The 22,509-nt window shown below is 40.8% G+C and overlaps 1 protein-coding gene across 1 annotated transcript; it reads left to right on the plus strand.

Moving 5' to 3' along the window:
* The first annotated feature begins 7,946 nt into the window (after positions 1-7,946).
* Positions 7,947-13,225, plus strand: MRPL42 (mitochondrial ribosomal protein L42). The gene is made up of 5 exons (XM_084306029.1): positions 7,947-8,146; positions 9,241-9,304; positions 10,341-10,425; positions 11,688-11,851; positions 13,059-13,225. The coding sequence occupies exons 1-5, from the start codon at positions 8,068-8,070 to the stop codon at positions 13,102-13,104; spliced, it is 438 nt and encodes a 145-aa protein (XP_084162155.1). The 5' UTR covers positions 7,947-8,067; the 3' UTR covers positions 13,105-13,225.
* Positions 13,226-22,509: the final 9,284 nt, after the last annotated feature.

The following is a 22,509-nucleotide window of genomic DNA, read 5'->3' on the forward strand; positions in this document are numbered from 1 at the left end:
ACGATATAGCTCTTGAGCAAACATTGTTTATTTTGAAGAATTTTGAGGCTACATTTAAGAGCCACCTGTAGAACTCATATCTTCACAAATGAAGGATTACTTAGCAGTAAATTATAAAAGCTATAAACGCAGTAATGTCTTCTCAAAACATCTGCCCCTTGGGAAAGCAGTGGCATTGGTGCAAATGACTTAACACAATCTAGTGATGACCACAATGTAGTGCTGATCTGTATAAATAACTGCTTACCACTGAGCAGTATGAGAATGGCTTAGAGAATCTAATTGCTTTTGAGGAAAGGGATTACGGCAAACTTTGCTTAGGGAGTCAGGAGAGAAAACTGAGGACAGAAGGTTATTTAAAAGAGGACATTAACATTCATATAATCTTGCAGCTTCATGAATAACTGCACATATTTGTAATCATGTTGCTATGACACCCAGTAATAACGAGGAGTCTTCATTTTGAATTAGCAGGTATGCTGACATATACAGAAGGAATGCATACGTTTAGGTTATTTTAAAAATTGTTCTCTCCATCTTCTGTAAATTTCACATAATACAGCGGACAGCTAAGGGACCAAATGGTCCCATTTCACCCTTCTTTCCTATGCCAGTAACCCAGAAACCCAAGTATGCACTTGTCAGCATCAAACAGATATCAGGATATAGCTGGAGAAATTAAAGGCAGCAATTCCCTGTGAATTTTTCAAAAATGGGAGGGCAAAAGATAGAAATGCTTTTGGTAGTCCCAGTGGGAGAACCACTCAGTGACTCCAGTGCTTATTACATGTCAAAGAACCTTCAGTGGGAAATAACTTTGAATTAGAACTGATTTCTCTTTCTACACTGCTTGCAGAATTACACATTTTTCCTTGTTTCTGTCCTCTCTCTTTATCAACCCCCACCCCTCTTCCACCTTCTAGCCTTCTCCTGCAATACTGATCGTGAAAGGACTGGCATAAATGGCGGAAAAACACAGGCCAAAAGGTGCTTTTAGGATCAGTGTAAGTAAAAAGCCACATAGCTCCTTGAAAGTGCTGGGACTTCTGCTCTGTAAACCTTGCCCCATGCCTGCTAGATGCAGCAAGAGTAGAGCACAGTTGACTTAAATGCTGATGAATGTTGTATGTGGTGTTCTCTTACAAGTGTTGCAGACCAGGAATCTCACTTGAGCTTGTGGCTGCAGCAAGTTGGTCTGGCAAGCTATTACGTTTGAATAGTTTTCATTGCTCAGCAAGTGGCCTGCCACATCCTGGGGAAGCTGCAGTTTTCATGATGCCTCTCTTTCTGGCTTTTAGGTAGATGTTTTTGTAGTCCGCTTGCTCCAGAAGTAACAGGGAACAAAAACATTATTTCTTTATTGTCATATTGACAAAGATTTAGGTCATACCCCTAAGTTATTCCGCTCCTAAAAAGACTGCTACGGAGGTCCCTGAGCATCCATATGGGTGCAGGAAAAGCCATCAAAACTGGCTACTCCAGAATCCTGGCTTTAGATTTTGCTTCTTTGCACTCGCTCTGAACAAGGGATATCTTCCAGGAGAGGCTATAGTTAAAACTGTCCTTTTATTGCATTCTAAAATTACAAAGAATGCAACTTAATCCTCTGAATCAGAGCTGGAACAAGACATGTAAGTATGTCTCCTCAGCTAGTCGCAGCCTGTGGGGAGGTTCTTTTACCTTCTTGGTGCTTTTCCATCCCAATAATCTTCCAGTGTCCACCCCAGAAGGAAAATACTTTTCCCACTCAGCCATTGTTGCCACTGTAACTGGGCTCTGGACTGCAGCCCACATAGCACCGTGTGCTCCCCCTCCATTTGGCATGTCTCTTGGAAGGCTTCCTTGGAGAAGAGCCACTGGTGATCCAGCCCAGCATGGCTCTGCTTTCTGCTTCCGCTGGTGGAATAGTTCTCCAACACTCCTACTCCAGAATTCAAGGTTGACCCTAAAATGCTTTTATTCGTCCCTTCTAGATTATATATTTTGAGCGGTATGGCACAGGAGTTCCTCATCCACACAATTTTTCAGTCACATATAGCAATACCATTAAAACCACCTAAATAAATGTACAAGCTTCTTGAATGGCATGGGAGGGGGAGCAGACAGGAGAAAAGAAGAGAAGAGAAAGTAGATCTGAAAAACTAGATTTTCACAACACTACCCAGGTAATTTGTCGAAATTTGTAAAGTGTTTCAGCAATCCTTTTTTTATTTTTCTTTTTTTCATTTTTTTTTTTCAGTAAAATAAAAGTTTATTGGGGGAAAGATAAAGCTTTACTTTCATCCTGAATGTTGTAATTAATGAAGTCACACATCTTCATTCAGACAGCCGCCTTCCCTGACTCAACCTGGTATTTTTCTTCTTGTGGGTTGAAAGATAAAGATGCTATGTGTTTGACAGTCATTGAGATTGATACTTTTGTTTAAATTAAATTGAGATTTTTCATTAGACTATTGCCTGGAGTTCTGTCTGATTGTCTTGTAGAGCTGTCAGTTGCTGTTTGCTTCCCCAGTATCCTTGAAACAAACCCCACAGCTCAGGCAGAATGGTAGAATCACAGAATATCCTGAGCTGGAAGGATCCCACAAGGATCACTGAGTCCGACTCAAGGAACGTGGTAGCTGTACTGCCCTCAGATGAGTAAAGACCTTGCTACGTGGTATTTTGACTCCACAGCTGTGTGTCAGGGCCCTGAGTGCACAAATGGACCTTAATTGCTGTGATTGGCCTCAAGTGGGGCCTCCACCCTCACCATCTGAAGGATCAGGGTGTTCAGTCCCTTCCTGAGTTACACCTCAGGGTGTCTACCCTGGCCCTCTTCCTGGGTTTCCTGGACCCACCTTGGACCTGGCCTGTCACCCTGGCAGGCCTGTTGGTCCCTGGATGAATGACAGGACAAGTTGTGGTGACCACCCTGCTGTGCTCTCCTGCCTCTGGTGCCACAGGTGGGCTCTGCTCCCACCGGGGTGCTCTCAGCTCCCTGGAGGGAGCAGTGCTGCTCCCTGCTTGATGCCTTGCTTCTGAATGCAGGTTGCCTGAAAATGCAGGTTCAATGCAGAAAAGCAATCTTGCCTAGCTACTGCTGCTGTTGGTTGCCTTTTATAAGGGGTTACAAGCACAGACATTGCAAAGCAAATTCAGGTAGAGTGCTTGTTAAAATTATTGTCACCTGTAGTCCCAATTCAGACCAGAGTTCATTCCTACAGCACAGCTCTGACAAGGCCTCCCTCAGCAGTGGTTATTTAGGGTGTAGTTTAACATCAGGGTTACACCACCTTGTACTTGCACCCCTACTGAAGAGAGATCCTGCCCTCATCCTCTGCCACACACTGCTGCTCCCTTAGCTCACTGGTCTCAAAGAAGACCAAATAGTTCCTGCGGGATCTGTGGACTGAGCTGAACTGCTTGCAGCCATACAGCTGTGTAGTTCTGGCACAAGAAAGGGGACAGGAACACCTGGGGGTATGAGAAGGGAACAGACTGTATCTCACTGGATTAGGTGAAACTGTGTATTTGGGGTCACGTTACATCAGGCAGCTGAGTCAACCTGTCAAAAGGAGGAGACCTTATTTCCTCTTCCCATCCCACTCCTACGCTCTTTCCTCATCCACAGTGTTTCCCTACAGTTCACTCCTGGATCTTGTCAGACTCTACTGACCTGACTCACCTCACTAACCTGGCAGAAACACGGCCATTTAGTCCAGTCTTCTGCTGGAAGGGTGAATTGATTTGCCTTACGTTGTGGCCTAGCAAGTACCAGAGATACCAAAAGGTAAATTCCAGGAATGGGAGTTAAGTTTCCCCTTTTAGTATCCATGAGTTATTAAACCAATCGATTCTGATGTCTCTTACCATTTTGACAAGGTCACTCTGCCCTGTGTTCCTGAACCCCCTCCTTCCATAGGTGCTTATCTGATAAGAGAATGGGAGGAGTGAGGGATTATTTATTTATTTAATTATGTATTTTTGACCCATTTACCTTTCTGACTAGCTCACTGAGGCATTAAAGCTGGCACAAGAGGAACAGTAGGACCCACAATAAGATGCAGCAGGAATAGGATCAGCCCTTCCAGCAGCAGCAATGTGTCCTGGTGACTCAGCCCGTCTTGTCCCGCTGCACCTATGTGGGAGCCAGGACAAGGAGCGTGCTCCTCCTTGCACAAATCCGTGACAGTCACGTCACACCATCCCCAGGATTATGGCAGTTCTGAGAACAAACTTAAGCAACCACCTTATTTACCAACGACATGCTCTATAATGTCACTGTAGACAGAAAATGTAAACAAATGATTGCAATTATACAATTAATACTCCCAAGACAATTCAACACAGCTGCTGACCGTCTTCCTGTGACAGCTTTTCCTGTCTTCTAGTTACTCATTGAGTGGGTGCATCCATACCAGCTGAGCCTGTGGATGACTAATCTTACTCCTCCTCCTACCCCCTTTGCAATCTCACAGAAGTCCTACTGCAATTACAAATCTTACAAAACCTTGAGTCTTTGTTTTACATAAAGCCATTTTGACATTTTTTGTTAAATATTGTAGAAAGGATCAACATTGTTCAACAGGATGTTCATCAGGATGATTAACAAAAAAAAAAAACAGTATATATGTACACATATTGAATGAATCCTCAAAGTAATATCTAGAGTTTACATTAAAAAATATTCCTTAGTAAATGTCAGTGTTTTAAAAGAACTGTTGTTATCCTTACACATAAGTGGGGAAACTGATGCACGGAAGTGCAGTTTTGCACATGGCAAAAATCACAGTAGTCACTGAACAACTTCAGAATGATCTTAACTGGCAGCTGAAGCTGTCCTGGGAGAAGAAATCAGTTGTATGTTTTACCTACACAGGACATCACAACGGGATGCTGAGAGTCTAAGCCTAAACTGTAGGAAACATCTATTTTATTTTATTTTATTTTATTTTTGTAAAGAGGCTGCTAGAATACAAGCATAATATTGCTTACTTGAACTACAGTAATCAACATAAGCACAAATTACTTATACACTACAAGTACGTTAGTTGCAGCTTGACTCCTTAACGGTACCCAGATGGACAGGTGACAGGATGAGATGAGATTTACGAAAGAATGAAGATAGCCTATTGACATAAGCATTGGAGTTGTTTCTGGGTGTTTACAGATTGACTTAAAATATATACACCTCTCTGACTACAGTGTAACATGAGAAGATTTAATCATTAACACCCTAATTACTTCCTGCAGTGCATTATTAGAGATTTGTGCCCTAAATTTGTAAAATAACTACACAAAGATTAAGACACATTATTTCAGGAGTAAAGGCTTGTCCATCTCCATTTTTAGGAAACCATCCTTGCAATAAAACAAGCCCATGCATTCACAAGTTCAGTTTCACTTCTAGGTATGATTATATAGTACCTTTCTACTCCAGATTGAATGGAAACAAAAGAAACCAATTGCTTACTCCTTTAGGATTTTGAAACATTGGTTTCTATGCAAAAAGAAATACTTTCTGTGTTCATTTTGCCAATGAGCAGCCCAAACAAATGTACTAAGAAACAATTTCCTAAATATACCACTGCAGCAAGAGAGCTAGAACCACCAAGTCAGGATTTTCTATTTCCCACAAGGCAAGGTGGAGAGGGAGGGAACAACACAAAAATAAATAAATAAATAAATAAAATAATTACAAAAAAAAAAAAGACCACATCAATCTAGATACCAGCTCTGATTTATGTATTTGTTCCTCTAAAGCAGAGCCAACCAACACAGCCCTGCCTTCATTACTACATAGTTTGTTGCCTAACTGTGAATCAAGTGTTCAGTCAGTTAAACTATTTCCTGGAGAAATTTATGACTGACAGCTCCAGTAAGATCAAAAAAAAAAAAAAAAAAAGTAACACTTTTTCTTCAGGAAGAGAGCAATCTAGAAACTATGCTTTCTAGGTTTTCAGAGACGTGAAGTCCCAGGAAGAGGTCAGCAACTCATGGAATTACCATTGGTGCCTTCACAGTATCCTCGCAGTTAACGGGCAGAGAAATCTCCTTTCTGCTCAGCCAATACAGACCGAGCAACTTTCCTCTTTGCTGCCCACAATATGCTGAGGCAAGCAATGCAGTTGGCAGTTATTAATAACCCCATCTCCAGACATACTTGAGAAGTGTGTAGTCACGCTTCTGAGTGTCCTTAAGCAATTCCTGTCTTGCTACCAGAAAGTTGTAATCTGTCAGAACATGCTTCTAAGAATAGACTCTCAGAACATTATGTGTCAGGGAGGGGGTAGACCTCGTATACTGTCTCCCAAAACCTTTTTTAGAAACCATCTAAAAATAGTCTGGAAACCTAACAGGGAATGTGGTATAGTTTTTAAAAATAAAGTTCTTCGGTGTCTTCCATTGCAACCTTCTAGAACTGGGATTTAGGTTACAAGGTTTGCCGCTACAGTAATCTTCGAAAAGAATGCATTTCCAGAATAAGAAATACCCACAGGTTACCTCTAATTTAAAACTAACGAGGGTATGAAATCAGGGAATCTGAAAGCCTAGTGGAGGCTGTTTTGTGAATCAAAATTTGAGAGGGCTGTCAAGTATTCCCAATAAGTTTATACAAGACACAGAACATTACTATGGATTTCTAAAACGCCCTGTAAGTGATATGCCATTGTCACAACATGAAAGACAAGACTAAGGATGTGATAGTGCCAGTAACAGATACCAGTAACCCTCCTGGTGGCTTCCCTCCTGTGTGGAGCCAGACATTCCCTCCTAAGAGCCACATAGCATTGGCTGTGTGGAAAAAAATAAAGTAACTAAAAACTTAGATATATGTACGTATATAAGGAACTACAAGATCAAGATCTTTTGCTGTTCTTTATAATCCTGTTGAAGAATTAGCTCCTTGTCGGTTAATAGCTGAATACAGTTGGCCTACAAAATTTCCCAGGTTAGGAGACTTGTTGGTCACATTGACCAGTTTGTACCACGTGCAAGATCCTGGTAAGAAACCTGACAAGCAGTACCCACGTTGTGACAACAGCGAAGTTTATGTGCTCATAAACTCAGCAAGATGCAGTTAGAAGTAAATCATTTTATCTCCACCACACCTATGGACAAGGTATTCCAGAATTCCACTCCTTAAACACGACTTCACTTCCTTATAGTAATTTCCAGACTGCATTTCTTTCAGACACTTTATAATCATTTATTTTTGTCAACACTGTCCTTGAGCTTAAAATCGTCAACATGTTCTCTTTGTTCATCAGCAGAACCGCTCTCTTGCTTGCATTCAGCTTCAAAAGGCTGTTCTTCATCCAAGAGCTGACCTCATCCTAGCACAACAATTTCCTTGTGGGAATAACGAGCTGGTACGTGGTAGAAGATACACAGAATTGTGTGGCTTCTGTTTGGTGCCCGAGCGCAGCTCAGATCACTGCGGCTGTACACAGAAACTTGATGGGAGCGATGGAGAAAGCGCGGAGGAGTCTTGGAGTGAAGATGCAGTGTCTGATCCTGGTTGCATCTTTCCAAGATGCATTGTAAAGCATTGTGGCACCTCTCTGCCCCTCTCTCTATGGCTTACTGACTCCAGTACTCCAAGCCTTCCACCTCCCACTGCCAGGAAAAATCTCCAAAAAGAAACATTGGCTGCTGCTCGTGGGAACGATCTGTGGCAACGAGCAGCTCTTGACCAGAGATTTCTGGCTGCGAGTCTGCTAGGCTCCTGGAAGCATCAGCATGGCTGACTGCTCTGCAGCTGCAGAACAAAGCCAGATGTTGCCGAACCCGTGAGGTTTCCACTGATGAGTGCGGGAAATTCCAACGCCACAGACCACAGAAGATGCAATTCCCTCCCCCCCCCCCCGCGTACTACATTTCCCAGCAGGCCGCGGGCCGGGCGCCGGAAGCGGAGCGGCGCGGGGGCGAGGCCCCCTTCCAGTGCGGCGGGTGGGCGGGCGGAGGAGGCGGTGGGTCGGTGCGTGCCCTTCGGGGATCCTGGCCCGTAAATTAATAAATAATCGATAAACAACCTCGCTCAGGCCCGTCTCGCCCAGCACCGGTTTCCTGGCTGCAGCCAGCATGGCAGCGCCGCTCAGAGCCTGGTCCCGCGTCCTCCTGAGGCGCTGGGGAGCGCCCTGCCCGCAGGCCCCGCCGCAGGGTGAGTGGGGCTGGGGCTGGGGCTGCCGTGGGGGTTGTTCTGGGGGAGCCCCAGAGCCCCTGCCCTGCGCTGCTTGCGGCAACGGGAACATGGAAGTGAATTATTGAATCAAGTCCGATACTCTGTTTTCTCCCTTTAGTTATTAAAGGATGTCTTGGTTTGCTTTTTCCAGTACCCACATATGACGCTCATCTAACTTATTAATTGGCGTGTAAATAACACTGCTGCAACCTTTAATTAAATTATGCTTGAAGATTTAAACTTAATTTTTCAGACTTACAAACGATGCTGAGAAAAGTCTACACTAAGTCATAACTGTAGGCTGAAACAGCCTTGGTCCCGCAGCATCTCCGCACAGGGCAGGTGTTGCAGCCCCTTACTATTTTGGTGGGCCTTTGCAGAATTTATTCCATTTTTTCTTTATCAGAGGGCCCAAATGTGGCCATGGTGTCAAGATGTGGTCTGACAAGTGCTGGGTACAGGGAGATAATCACTTCCCTCAGTCTGTTTGCTAGTAGAGTCCAGCATGCTACTTTACTACTTGTAATTCTTGTGATTGCTTTCCTTGGAGTAACAGGAGTCTAGGGAAGGGATAAAGTTCTCTAATGTTACAGCAGCCAAGACATTGTAGTTCTGTGTAGCTTGCATACCAGTTTCTAGCACAGTACAAATTTGTTTTTCCAATGAATGCTGCTATGAATTAAAACAAAAAATCAGATCAGATGATCTGACTTGTAAGCCATATGGTAATGTTTTTCACCCTTTAAATATATAGAGAGTCAGGGTATATAAAGAATATACGCTAACAGTGAAATCTGTCAGTATTTTCTAAATACTGTGATGTTTCTCAGGAAAACAGTACAATGGAAAAGTAAAAGTAGGACATGGCTACCTACATACAATGTCTATGATAGCACTAGAAATCATAGTAAAGTGAGCTTCTATTCAGACCGTATTTGGGTTATATTAATCTAAAAGTGAATATGATTATAATCCCCAACTGACTTAGATTGGAATGAAAATGTAAATATTCTTACGTTTGGCATAGCTCTGCTTTTTTTACATCAGTGTTTGTGACTTTTATTTTTTTGCAGATGGAGCTGTATATCATGCTTGTCGTAAATCCACGTACTCGATTCTCCCTGAAGACTACAACTGGTACCTTAACGTGCTTTGATGTGTGACCTTTACATTTGATGCTTATTCCAGGGCTACTTACTCTGTCATGACGTCATACAATGCTGGTTTTGGAGACGTATATATATTATAATTTAAACTAAAATACTATTTCTGATCTTAATGATTGTAAAGTTTATATATAAAGTTTTAATTTAAAAAATTATATTATTAAAAATTAAAGTTTTAATTTAAAGATAATATTTCAAAAATAAGCATAATGAAAAATCATGCAGGACTCACTTTAAATTCAAAATGTGTTGATGACCCCAGTACCGCTACAGTATTGTTTATGGAAGAGCACTGACAGCAGTGATTTTCACCGATGCTTATTGTTAAGACAAACTCCAGAAACTGCTGGGCTACTGCATTGGAAACTGGAAAAGGTGGTATGAGTAGAGTAGAAACTGGAAAAAGTGATGCAAACGGTGAGAAGCGCAACACGTGCATTCCTTAGGAAGTTCTTAGGAAGCTACTATGTCATAGAAGTAAGTAGGGAAGGAAGGTGAGAAAAGTCATACTCCCTCAAGGAAGTTCTCAGCAGAACTCTTTGTTTATTGTGCTGACCACCCTCTGTTACCAAATATAAAGGTTGAAACCCAAGAACTTTATTTTGTATTCCTTCTTACTGGTGCCACACTTTTTATAAAGGTGTGTTGTCCTAGATATTACTGACTTTTGTTATCCCCATCTGTTGTTAGTTTTATATGTAATTATTCAACATCTTAAAGACTTTTTTACAAACCATGTTTCTAGCTATTTGAAGTCCTTCATTTTAGCCCTTTCTTCTTATCTTTCCAAAAGAAAAAAAAATACCACCAAGGTAGCTGAAAGAAAAACAGATGGGAAGTTCAGATAAAATATTCGTGACCCTTTTTTAGGTATTATTTTACAGAAGATTGCTAAATAATTCATAAATTCAGGATGAAATACAGTTTTATTTGGGAATCAAGTGCTCAGTTGCTTAGCATTTCTGAAACTTGGATATTTTTAAGAAGGTAACTTTTTATTTTTACAGCAAAGTGGAACTTGCCTTGACATCAGATTCGAAGACAATTGTCTGCTACCACCCTTCGATTGAGATTCCATATGAGTATACAAAGGTATGTCCAAGCATACACACTTATATTTCTTAGTCATGTAAAAGCATGGCAGTTCTGAGTTTTAGGGCATTTTTTTTTTTTTTTTTTTTTTTTTTTTAATTTGAAAGACTGAGGTAGTTCTTATGTGATCAGCGTATCTGTGCAGCAAGTGAATGGTGAATGTAGCTGCTGCTATGAGGACGGCATTTATTTTTAATTAAATTGAGGGAAAGTTACAGAGTAAGAAATGCTCAGGTATTACAGCATACAGTAACTAACAAAGAATTAAATGAGATACTCACAGTTGAGTGCTACAGAAAAAGCGAGCTTCTAAGAGCATGCTCCACAAAGAGGATGTTTGAAATTCAGACAACGGTTCACACATCCTGCTATGCACAGATGCAGCAGTCTGGGCAAGAGGATATGAAGAAGTGCCTCTGCTGCTGCTATTTTCTACTCAAGCTTTAAATTCCATTCAGCACTGTGGGTTCATAAACTGCACAGAAAAATCTAACTACTGTTTGTTTTTTTAATCTATCAGTAGTACTGTTGGTGTGTTCTTTACACTGCAGAAAGTGAATGCTTCTTGTGTCAATTTCCAATTCTCATGTGCTAGTAAAATATTGCAAATGGTAGCTGCGTTGCTGAAATAACTCAATGTGAATTTTTTTCCACTGAAAACTTAGTTTAGCACTCATTGCCTGTAAGTTAGATATTGGTATTTCAAAATTTATTGTTTACATGTCTCTAAGGAGCAAAAGGTTATAAACCAGGGAAAAATACTATTAGCTGTGGTAGTAGGTAAGTTTTAGGATGGGAACAAATATCTTGGTGTTAGATGATGCATGATTAGGAAGTGACATTCTTCTCCAAAGTACAACCCATTTAAAGATTATTTTTTTAGCAGTGTGACTAAATGCTGATGATCAGTATGAATAAACTTATAAATAGGAATAATATGAGTATTTCTGTGTCAGTAAATTGATGCTTATGATTCAGCCAGTGAATTGTAAAGATCAGCCATAGTGATGACAGCAGCTCTGATTTTAGGGGCACAGTAATCAGCTCCAGCACCTGGGGTAATGTTTCCAGAGATCTGCCCCATGGTGATGTGGTTTTCACTGGGGGATGGTACTGGTGTTGTAAATAGCCTTTACTTTCATAAGAATTCTTATTTATTCCTTGGTTTCAGCTCGTAAATGGTAATGTTACTAATGTAGCTTGACTTTTTGTTTTTCATCAAAGAGGAGAAAAAGGAAATATATGCACTACTGTTTTTATAGCCCATACCACGGCCAGATCCAGTGAACCATAAAGAAGAAACCCTTGATCAAGTTTTGAAATCCAGATTGAATGAAAATGAGCTAAAGGATGATAGAGGTCCTACAATTGAAGAGCTCAGCAAAATGTTTTACACAACAAAACATCGGTGGTATCCTGTAGGACAGTAAGTAAATTTTTTTTCTTTTCAGTGTTTTTTTCTTTTTGGAGGTAAAGGGAAACACGGGAATAATTTATGACCAAATTCAACCTAGGATATGTCTTGTGAGATGAGATACTGTTAGCACATGGGCTACTGCATACCACTTGAAATGCAATGTTGTGTAAATTGAAGCCTCTATTTTTTTTATTTATTTTTTAACTCTGCCCCTTTGATACCCTTTGTGATTTTGGAAAAATATCATGGAGTAGAAAATTTTCATACTACCTATTCAGCTACTGGTCCACGTTATTTGTTAAAGTTGCATAAGTGAAGTTACACCTAATACAGCTTGAAAATGTGATCCTCAGACTTGAGAACAGTGATTTTTCATTTGAAATGAGGAAAAGTGTGCCTTGGTGTACCCTGCATTCAGAAAGCTACTAGGAGAGGTACAAGCATTCCCAACTGAGCTTAGAGAGACTATGTACACTCAGACACCCCACTAGAAACAAACAGCATTTTAGTTTGTGTAACTCCTTTCCAGTCTGTGTTACTACACTTAATCATAACTGCTAATTTTATAGTCTTGAAGACCTGATACAGAGAGAATGGGAGATTTTTTTTTTTTTTTTCTGGTCCCCAGCACACTTTTTAAATTACTGTGTTTTGGGAACAGGTGAAAGAGATGAAATGGTAGAACTTCTATGGCTAAAGGGTAGCTGTCACTTAATGAGCATCAAACTGTATCTTCCTTGTTTTAGGGTGGGTAATTAAGAATGTAGGAATCTAATTATTTTTGTTGTATATATATATATATATATATATATATTTTAGTTTGCAGAATATTACACTATTTCAAGTACAGTCTGCTATAACTCCTGTATCCCTGATTGTTCTGTAGCAATCGTTTTAGCCAGAGGAAAACCTGACTATATAATAAAATTAACTTCGCATAAAGGATTAAGAATAAACAGCAGCCTTAGTACCTATTCAGCTGTAGAACTGATTGGATTATTGTGTGCTTGTAGCAGATGTGGCAATAGAAATGAGTAGTGTTATGTAACTTCATGAACAACAGAGATGACATCTAATGAATTGTTGTGGATTGTGCTTGTGTATCTTGTGTTTTGCTTACTTGTGTAACCTCCAGACTACTTGCTGGGCAGAATACTGTCAGGAAAATCAAAGACTTCCCAAAGCTTGCATTCACTGCAGCCTCTCTTTCTTCTAGGTATCATAGAAGACGGAAGAATCCTAATCCTCCTAAAGACAGATAATTAAGATAACTTCTTGTTCAGCAGCAATTTGCTATTAATCTTTATTGGAAATAAAAATTACAGAAAGTGAGATGTTTGTCATTTCTACATGAATGTTTTAAATAAACCATGTTTAACTGAATTTGTGTTTTTTTGTGTGTGTTTTTTTGTTTGTTTTTGTTTTGTTTTTGTTTGTTTGTTTCTATTTCAATTAGTTAACAGTAGAAAAACAGCAAAACTGCAGTAATGAAGTGAGGACTCAGAAGAATATGGTATGTGCAGGGTCAGTGTATGTGCCAGTCTTAGAACTGGGTGTAACATGACCGGGAGATCTGATTAAAGCAGGCCAGAGGCTTAACATTAGTAAAGGGAATACATAGAAGCAATATTTCAGAATGGGAGTTCTAGAACTGGACGTGCTGGGATTTGGTGTTTTTGGAAATCAAGTACCTGAAACGCAGATAAGCTTTGAGTGCTGACGTTTAAAGAATTTAGGGCTTGCCGTGTACTGGAAACTGTCCAGCTTGGTTAAACTTCACCTTCTACAGCATCACTCATCCTTCTAAATCACCTGGCATTCCCAAAGATTTGAGATGTTTCTGTGTACGTTTTCTTTGTTTTTTGTTTTAAACTCACCCCAACTATTGTTCAGTGAGATTGCAATGTTCATACATACATTGAATGGCTGTAGCTCAGGGCAGGAAGAGTTCTTTGCTTTAGCCAGGTAATCACTGAAGACACACAGCTCGTTCCAGCTTACCAAGACGGAAGAACTGGCCCTTTATAGCATCAAATGCTTTGAAGAAACATGGTTTTATTCTAATCCATGCCTTCAGTGTTCTGTAGTGCTTAAATGTTTCTGCTATCTAAATATTCTGTGATGTACCATTTTTCTCAGAAATAGGAGATCCTTTACTCCACTCTACAATTTTAGGCACCAGCCTTCTTAGAGAAAAGGCCAGCATGGAACATTGTGCTTCTGCAGAGATCCCAGTGATGACATTAAGTCATCTTTGCACATTCTAGTAAATAATCAAGAAAAAAAATCCCGTGTGTCACATATTTTGATTGTATTTCCTTTCCAAGGCAACTTGAATAAGCTAGAAAGGCACCTGTCTCTTGCATTAGTCTGGTGTCATTTTGCATGTGCTATCTGTATGTTTTGCTAGAAGCTGAGTACCATAAAAGGGTCTAGTTCTGGTCATTGTTAGTACCGAGTACAACCACTTTTTGTGGAGTTATTTACAGAATTTCTAGGTTGGAAGAGACCTCAAGGTCATCGAGTCCAACCTCCAACCTAACGCTAACAGCCCTCCACTAAACCATATCCCTAAGCTCTACATCTAAACGTCTTTTGAAGACTTCCAGGGATGGTGACTCCACCACTTCCCTGGGCAGCCTGTTCCAATGTCTAACAACCCTTTCAGTGAAGAAATTCTTCCTAACATCTAACCTAAAACTCCCCTGGCTCAACTTAAGCCCATTCCCCCTCGTCCTGTCACCAGGCACGTGGGAGAACAGGCCAACCCCCACCTCGCTACAGCAATTTATTTTCCTTGAGTGCTTTAATTGTGTAAGAGTAATGTCAGATGCATGCAAAAAGGCTGTCATTAAGTACTTCTGGAAAACTATGTTAAGCTACTCTAAGTCTTCATTTTGGTAATACTTTTCAAATGAATTTTTGAAACCTAATGCCACTTAGCCAATAATGGTTTATCATGGCACAGCATAAAACAGTTTTGCTTCTCTCTGTTATGCTTGTAAATTAATCTCACTCCATGTTTAATCCTACATCACCCAAATGATTTTGGCTCAATGTGATACGATGTGTTGCTCACACGATAACAAAGATGCTATCGTGAAGGTATAACTATGAAAAGGATGGCTGCTTCCTTTGCAAATTCAATTGAATAAAAATATTTTTTTCTGCCTATGACATCACATTTAAAGGTGTGATTTAGTAATTAGAGATATAGCAGATTTTAGTATTTACATCAATTCATGGTGCCTGGTACTGACATTAGTCCATAAGCGAGAAGCTTACATCTTATACTTAGTGTTGTTACATTCCACTGTGTAAAATTGAACTGCCCTTCATTTTGGAAAGCTGAAAACTAATTTGTCACTGTTTGACTCCATTCCAGTTTAAGAAAATATATTCTTTCTTGGATTAACTTTCAAGTGTTTATTTCCCTCCCCACACACATACTTTTGCTTATTCCTGCCTAATACTATAAAGGCTTTTTTTTTTTTTTTTACGGGAACCTTCTGTTATGTTATTACAATGTTTGTCTGTTCCTGCCTGCCAAACTTGTTAATGATCAAACACCCAGTCACTGTAGAAATGCTCAATTCCTGAATGTTTCCTACACACTTTTGGATGCTGTTCAGGTGTTTTGAGGGCTAAAAATCCATTTTGTGCTGGACTGCTATCTTTAAAGCACTTACTTTTCTGACCAGTTACAGGAAACCAAGTATAAAACACACCACAAGTATTCTTTGCTATTTTATTTATTTTACTTTATTTAACTTTATTACATTAATCCGTTAAGTGGGAATTTTTAAACCTTTCCCTGCATTTCACTGCCATTCAATCTTCCTGTTCTGTTATACTAAATCTGCTGGGACAGTTGAAGCAGAATTTACTGAAGTCCTACTTCTACCGTAATTCCAAGCTGTCCTCCTGATTTTCTGTCTTAAACAGCTATATAAAGCTGTCTTTAAAAAGTACTTTTGAAAGGTAGTTTGGGATTTCTGGGTATTGTTGCCTTTTTTATTTTTTTTTTATTTTTTTATTTTTTGTTACCTTTGTAACTGAGAACTTGAGTTGCACAGAACTCACAGGATGGTAAATTTACTCTGGTGCACTTTTATCCAAGTTACGGCACTTAGTCATTTGCTTTGTATTGAATAGTTACTAAGTGTTTCAGACTTTGTTAGCCTCATTGCCATGGATAGTGTGCAATTGGATACAGGTAGAATTCTGCTGAAACTTTGATTGTTAGTATGCCACTAGAAAAATGTTTCAGTCAAATACCAAAAGTTTTGTCCTCGATTCAGGTCATTTAAAATCACACAAATTTATATTGGTGTTCAACTGAGAGGAAAGTTCTTTCACTTTCTCTGGTTAGACCTGAGTTTAAAAAGGAAGCATTCTTTTAAAACAGGTTTTTGCCTCGTCTGTGTGCAAATTATGTCATTCTGCAGATTCTTGGTACCGCCACCGGGAGGCAATCTTGCACAACAGCTCTACTGGATTTGTCTGAAACCATAGACAGTTTAGCTATCTTGTGAAACTTAACGCTATGATAAGAATTAAATTAATGAAATTTGTAAGAATAAGGAATTTACTGGCAGGTCTGAAAGTGCTTGGATTCAAAAGGTAAGGGTTCATTTGTAGGACTTTTCCTGTTTGCTTTGACCAATTTTACTTTTGTAATGTGTAGTGGAGATATACCTGTCTTCATACTTATCAACAACAACAAGAAACACATCTCGAGGTTTTGAAAAAAAAAGAGTCAACAGTGAAGGAATAATGGGACCCAACTGCCAAATATGCTCCTTTGACAAGTTTCATGCCTATGTTTCAGTTCCTCATGACCAAAATGGAGGTATAGGGGTTATCCATCCCTTAACTTCAGCCATACACAGCTGTGGAGAAGCTCCCTTCTTATCTTGGTTGGTTGTAGTAGGCCTGAATTTCACCTGACATCTCTACCTTCTGCTGTACCATGACTGAATCACTGTTGTATCTGCTGCATTATCAATAGTAATTTCTGTTTAAAGTCAATGCTGTTTCTTGGTTATTCCAGTCTTTGTGAATTTTAGCATGCGAGCTGCTCTAATTTCTCACATGCTTATTCTGTTCCCCCAGAGAGCACAAGGCTACATAACAAAGACATTTAGTAGATGTAGGCTATGGTCTTCTGTGATGGAGGGTGCACGTTTTGCTTTAACACTATGGTATAATAAATTGACTATAAGCCATTGTTCCAGTCACAGATTCATGGAATGGTTTGGGTTGGAAGGGACCTTAAAGCCCACCCAGTTCCAACCCCCTGCCATAGGCAGGGACACCTCCCACCAGACCAGGCTGCCCAAGGCCCCATCCAGCCTGGCCTTGAACACCTGCAGGGATGGGGCAACCACAGCTTCTCTGTGCCAGGGCACAGCAGCCTGTGCCAGGGCATCACCACCCACTGAGGGAAGAATTTCTTCCTAACAAAATTTCTTCCTAATTTCTAATCCTAATCTCCCCTCTCAGTTTAAAGCCATTACCTCTACCACTACACTCCCTGACACAGATTCCCTCCCCAGCTTTCCTGTAGGCCCCCTTTAGGCACTGGCAGGCCACTGTTAGGTCTCCCTGGAGCCTTCTCAACAACCCCAACTCCCTCAGCCTGTCCCCCCAGGAGAGGTGCTCCAGCCCTCTGATCAGCCTCGTGGCCCTCCTCTGGACTTGCTCTAAGAGCTCCATGTCCTTCTTGTGCTGGGGGCCCCGGAGCTGAACACAGCACTGCAGGTGGGGTCTCACAAGACCAGAGCAGAAGGGGACAGTCACCTCCCTCAACATGCCGGCCATGCTGCTTTTGATGCAGCCCAGGCTGGCTTTCTGGGCTGCAAGTGCACATTGATGGCTCACGTTGAGCTGCTCATCAACAAAAACCCCCAGGTCCTTCTCAGGGCTTTTCTCTTTCGCTAGAACAAAGTTCAGATTATTTGTGTACCTACAACGCATAGGAGCTGGACCTGTCTCTTAACATTGAGACAGCAACCAGTTAGACATCCAAGACTGATTTAATCTTTGCAGGCTCACCTTATAGTTAATTGACACACACAAGACAGTACCTCAACAAGGCAGTTAATCCCATTTTGAAATGAATGTCTAGAATAAGCTGTACATTGCTTCCAGGAGGTGCTTTTTCTGTTTTCTATGAAGGGAGGATGGAGCTTAGTGAAGATTTAGATGTCTCTATCATGGCAAATAAAAGTATGTTTACTGTTTGTTGTTTTGCTTTGTTTTGTTTGGGGGGAAGTCTGAGAGCAATACAAAGTTGGCAAAGTCAGCAGAATATTTTAAAGAATAAGCATTTCTCTCTTGCTGAACAGCTGAAGTAATGTGTTTTGCCTTCACTGCAACAGATTTCTTTTATCTTTCTGCTTTTTGTTTTCTCTGTGGAGTAATGCACACACATTTTATTGATAATTTCAATAAATTATCTCTCACCTTACATCTAACTAGCCTTCCAACGCTGAGATGGTAGTTAAGCCGTTGCATGTTTTGTTTCATTTTATTCAGTCACTGAAGAAATAAGATAGTTGCTTATCTTTATAACATCTCTTCTAATGCACTCATGGTTCCAACTGTTACCTCTTGGTAGTTACAGAAAAATGAACACAACAAATGATAATTTACTGGGTAATTTGCACAGAATTCTCTGAAAATTTAAATACAATTTACAAAGAATGGCAATTCCACTTTATGTAACTACAGCCACTCAGCCACTGCTCAATACCCAAAGGTGGTAGGAGCTATGTGGGAGCTGCATCAACAAAGAGCACAATTGGTTTGTTACTGCATTTTGTGGCTTCTAGAGGGGCAACAGCTCTGGCCTGGAATACCAATTTATTTAGTGCCATGATGTATGTGAGAGATTATAATCAATGTATCACAAAGTCTTTCATCACCTAGAAGCAGTACAGGGGGTTGGAATGGCCAACAGAACTGAGAAACTTTGCCAACTAGTCTTTCTGAAAATCAAATAGGTAATAAATACAGAGAATAGTTGTGCTTACACTCAGCTTTATTGCTTGTCAAGATGAAACAACGGTCTTGGATCAGACCCAATTTACTATTTTAAACGAGGCCAGTTTTGACTGCTACCAAAGTTTACAATTCCACAACGAAAGAATCTTTCTACCAGCAAAATGAGATGTCATAGAAAAAGAATTCTGGACGAGCTGATTTTTGTAATCTCTTCTGCCAAAACTAATAGAAGTTTAACCATGTAAGTATCACAGAAAATTTAAATGAACAATGAAAAGCGGCTGTGTTAGATTAGGCTACTCTATTAAGCCATTATCCTGTAGGATAGAAGCCTAAGTAAAAGTCTAAACCATTAAAGCAAAGCCCTGCTGTACAGACATATTTCCTACTCACTAAAGCAGAGCTTTATAGTTTCATGTAAAGACTAGTGCTTCTTAAACACTGCTAGCCTTTCTCATTACTCAAATGTTCAAGTTAATGTATTGTTTCTTTTCAAAACACACACATTTTTCTGGTCAGGATCAGTAGGAGTTGTACTGGATCAGAGCTGTGCTGCAGCAGTGCTCTTCAACTCCTACTTCAGTTAAGACACTTTGAGGCTTTCAGTTAAAAAATAAACTAATGGCAGAGAAATTTTTTCCTTGAAATCTAATTATGTTACAATTTGTTTATGCTAGTATACAGTATTATAAAGGTTCACATCTCTTTTCATAATTTTGGTTATTTTGTAATTTTTAATCCTGACTTTAAGCATGAATTCACTTGTCATTTTCCAAGAATACCTTGTATTGTTATAAAACTCCCTTTCCTTTACCAGAGTACAGGTACAGTGCAGCAGGCCGATACCTTGGGCCCCTCTAAGCATGTCCTTACTGCTGCGGGTCAAGCTCTGGGCCGCTGCTCACCCTCCCTTTTTCCCCAGTTCTCTTTCAGTCCTCTTTAAGGCCACACACCCTCGCAGAGAGAGTCCCAAGGCTTGTTTCACTCCGCTCTGTGCTATCTTCTAGCTACCCAAGTGGGCCGTGCACCCTCAAGCCTAACCACATCCCAGAATGTGCAATACGTACCTTTGCTTTCACTCCAGGAAAGCACTGTTATAGCAGGCTGCAGGACAGTTGCACATCATTTCAGATACTTTGAACTGAAAAGATACACAAAAAAAAATAATAATCATAATTACATGCTGGGTCTGTGGGGGCACCACAGAGAGCCCAAGGAGTGCTGAGGTGTGTGGAAGTGGGAGCCCTCTCTAGAGGGAACTAGCCCCAGCCATCACGAATATAAGTCAGTCCTCCTGGCATCAGGAAGTTTTTTAAATTTAGAAATACAAACATGCCCTCTGAAACCAGGTAGCTGGAACCCATGTTGTTTTTACAGACAACCTGAGCTCAGATCGTCTTTGTTCTTCCTGCTTAGTTTAAATGACTCTGGTACAGGCTTGTTGAGACATGCAAAAGCAACAACTCACACACACAATCGTTGTTCTCCCCAAACAACTGAGTCCTCAGCATCGTCCGATCCAGTCCAGAGATGCCCCAGTTGGGACTGAAGTAAACATAAAAGTATTTTTCTTCTGGATAAACAAAATTACAGACACAGAAAAGTGCCTTTCTATAACAAATAATAATAATAATTAAAATGAAAAATCTGGGTTTAGGAACAAATCTCTCTTCCAATAGTCCACATCAGAGTAAATTACATGAACTGAAAGTCACTAAATATTAATATTCCATAATCCTCAGCATTCAGAGGATCCAAGGAATCTAACAAAATAGTTCAGGTTGAGGCATTTGCAAAAATACAGAGGTGAAAGGCTTTCAAACTTTTCTGGACAAAAATAATAAATGGACATTAATTTCTTAAAATCTTCATTTTATAATTTTTAATTAAAATGCTGTATTTTCATTTCAGGGCTAGTGAAATATCAACAAAAGAAAGTAGTCATATCAAAACAAATTAAAGAGCTGCTTTTCTTCTCAGGATGTAATAGGTTAATTCATTTAAATAGCTGTGACACTGGCAAATAAACTTTTTGCTATAAATGGTTTGCCATTATTTTTTCTTTTTGGCTACACTCACAAAATAAATTAATTTCACTAGAAATGCTCCACCAGTTCAGCACAGTTATGGCAGTTTCTCTCCTTACCTGGCACACCGTCACCTGCTCAGAAATGATGCTGAAGGTGCCCAAGGAGGTGAAAAGAGATCTTTCCTTTCCTTGTTGAAGTATGACCATCAGAGGCGTAACCAATCCATCCTGTTCGGGGAATTTCATTGTTGCTGCTGTATCTTTTTTTTTTTCCCTCAGCTAGTCCAGAGGGGATTCATTAACATCTCCCCAGTACCTCTGACTAAGTAGGAATTGTGACCAGATTGTGAAAGCTTCTAGAAATAATCTATTTTGAAGTGTTAAGTATATAAATGCAAATTGAGTGGAAACAGCTGTTATTTACACACTCTGGATGCAGGATCCCACTCCCTGATGGATAGAAAAAAACTGCCACTGCAAGAGCATGAAGAAATTGGAAAAATATGGATTTAGTAAAAATACACGCTACGGAGCATGCTGTCAGGTGGTATAAATCAGCACAGCTTTGCAGGTTAGCCACCGTGACAACATACAGCGCACCTACCAGAGAGCTTCATGCACTTTTGTGAGAAAGGGGGAGTTATGAGGACGCGAACGTGCTGAAAACAAAAGCATCTGGACAAATTTGTGTTTCAGCCTCGTATGCAAAGACGAACAGAGAGCCAGGAGTCTTCAGAAACAGTCTCACAGAACAAAGACCCCATTCACAGCAAGACTTTGCTGCAGACTTCTGTGAGCTTGAGATTGTGTTCTGGAAAAAGAAAAAAGAAAAAAGAAAAAAAAAAGGGGGAAAGAAAAAAGAAAAAAGAAAGCTCCTGAACAATGTAGGCAGCATATTCTACACCCGGGTGGCTAAAAGGGGAGGGCGGGAGGGAAAAGGGAGCGTAGTGTGAGAGCTCGCCCTGCCGCTGCACGCTGGCTTTCTCTTTCTGCCAGCCTGGCAGAGGATCCTGCACGTCCCCCTCGCCCGTCCCCTCGCCCACCTGCAGAGGGTCCTGCGGTCATGTGTCCCATCCCATCCCATCCTGTCCCATCCCATCCCGTCCATCCCATCCCATCCCGTCCTGCCGGAGAGCTGCTGCTGCTCCGCTGTGCTGCCTGCGTGCCGCCGCCAGCCCCCTACAGCACAACAGGCTGGCCTCGGGAGAAGTAAGGCAGCTTCAGAAATGTGCACAAACGGGGGCTGCAGACTTCATACAGATCAAACCCGCTCGCTCACATCTGTGTCAGGAAGCAGGCTGGGGAATTAGAAGTGCTCGCCTGGGTTTTCCTCAGGGGAGGGAACGGGAGCTGGTGTAACAAACATAGCGAAAGCTCACGCACGGCAAAACCACTCGACTCTTGGAGCCTGTCGAGGGATTCCCTCCAGGATTCGCTGTGTTCGATTTGGGATTGCTGTGTGCCTGCCAGCACACAAAAACTGCCCTAATACAGGCAAGTATGTGGGGCAGAAGCATCACTCTTTTTCCATATAGATGCAGACTCCTGCGCGCTGGCCTGTCTCATGCAAAAGAGGCAGCCAATTGCTGAAGCATCCCTTAGCCCCTACCCCAACAAAGCCTGACCACAG

Source organism: Netta rufina (assembly GCF_964035555.1).
Source record: "Netta rufina genome assembly, chromosome: 1".
Classification (NCBI taxonomy): domain Eukaryota; kingdom Metazoa; phylum Chordata; class Aves; order Anseriformes; family Anatidae; genus Netta; species Netta rufina.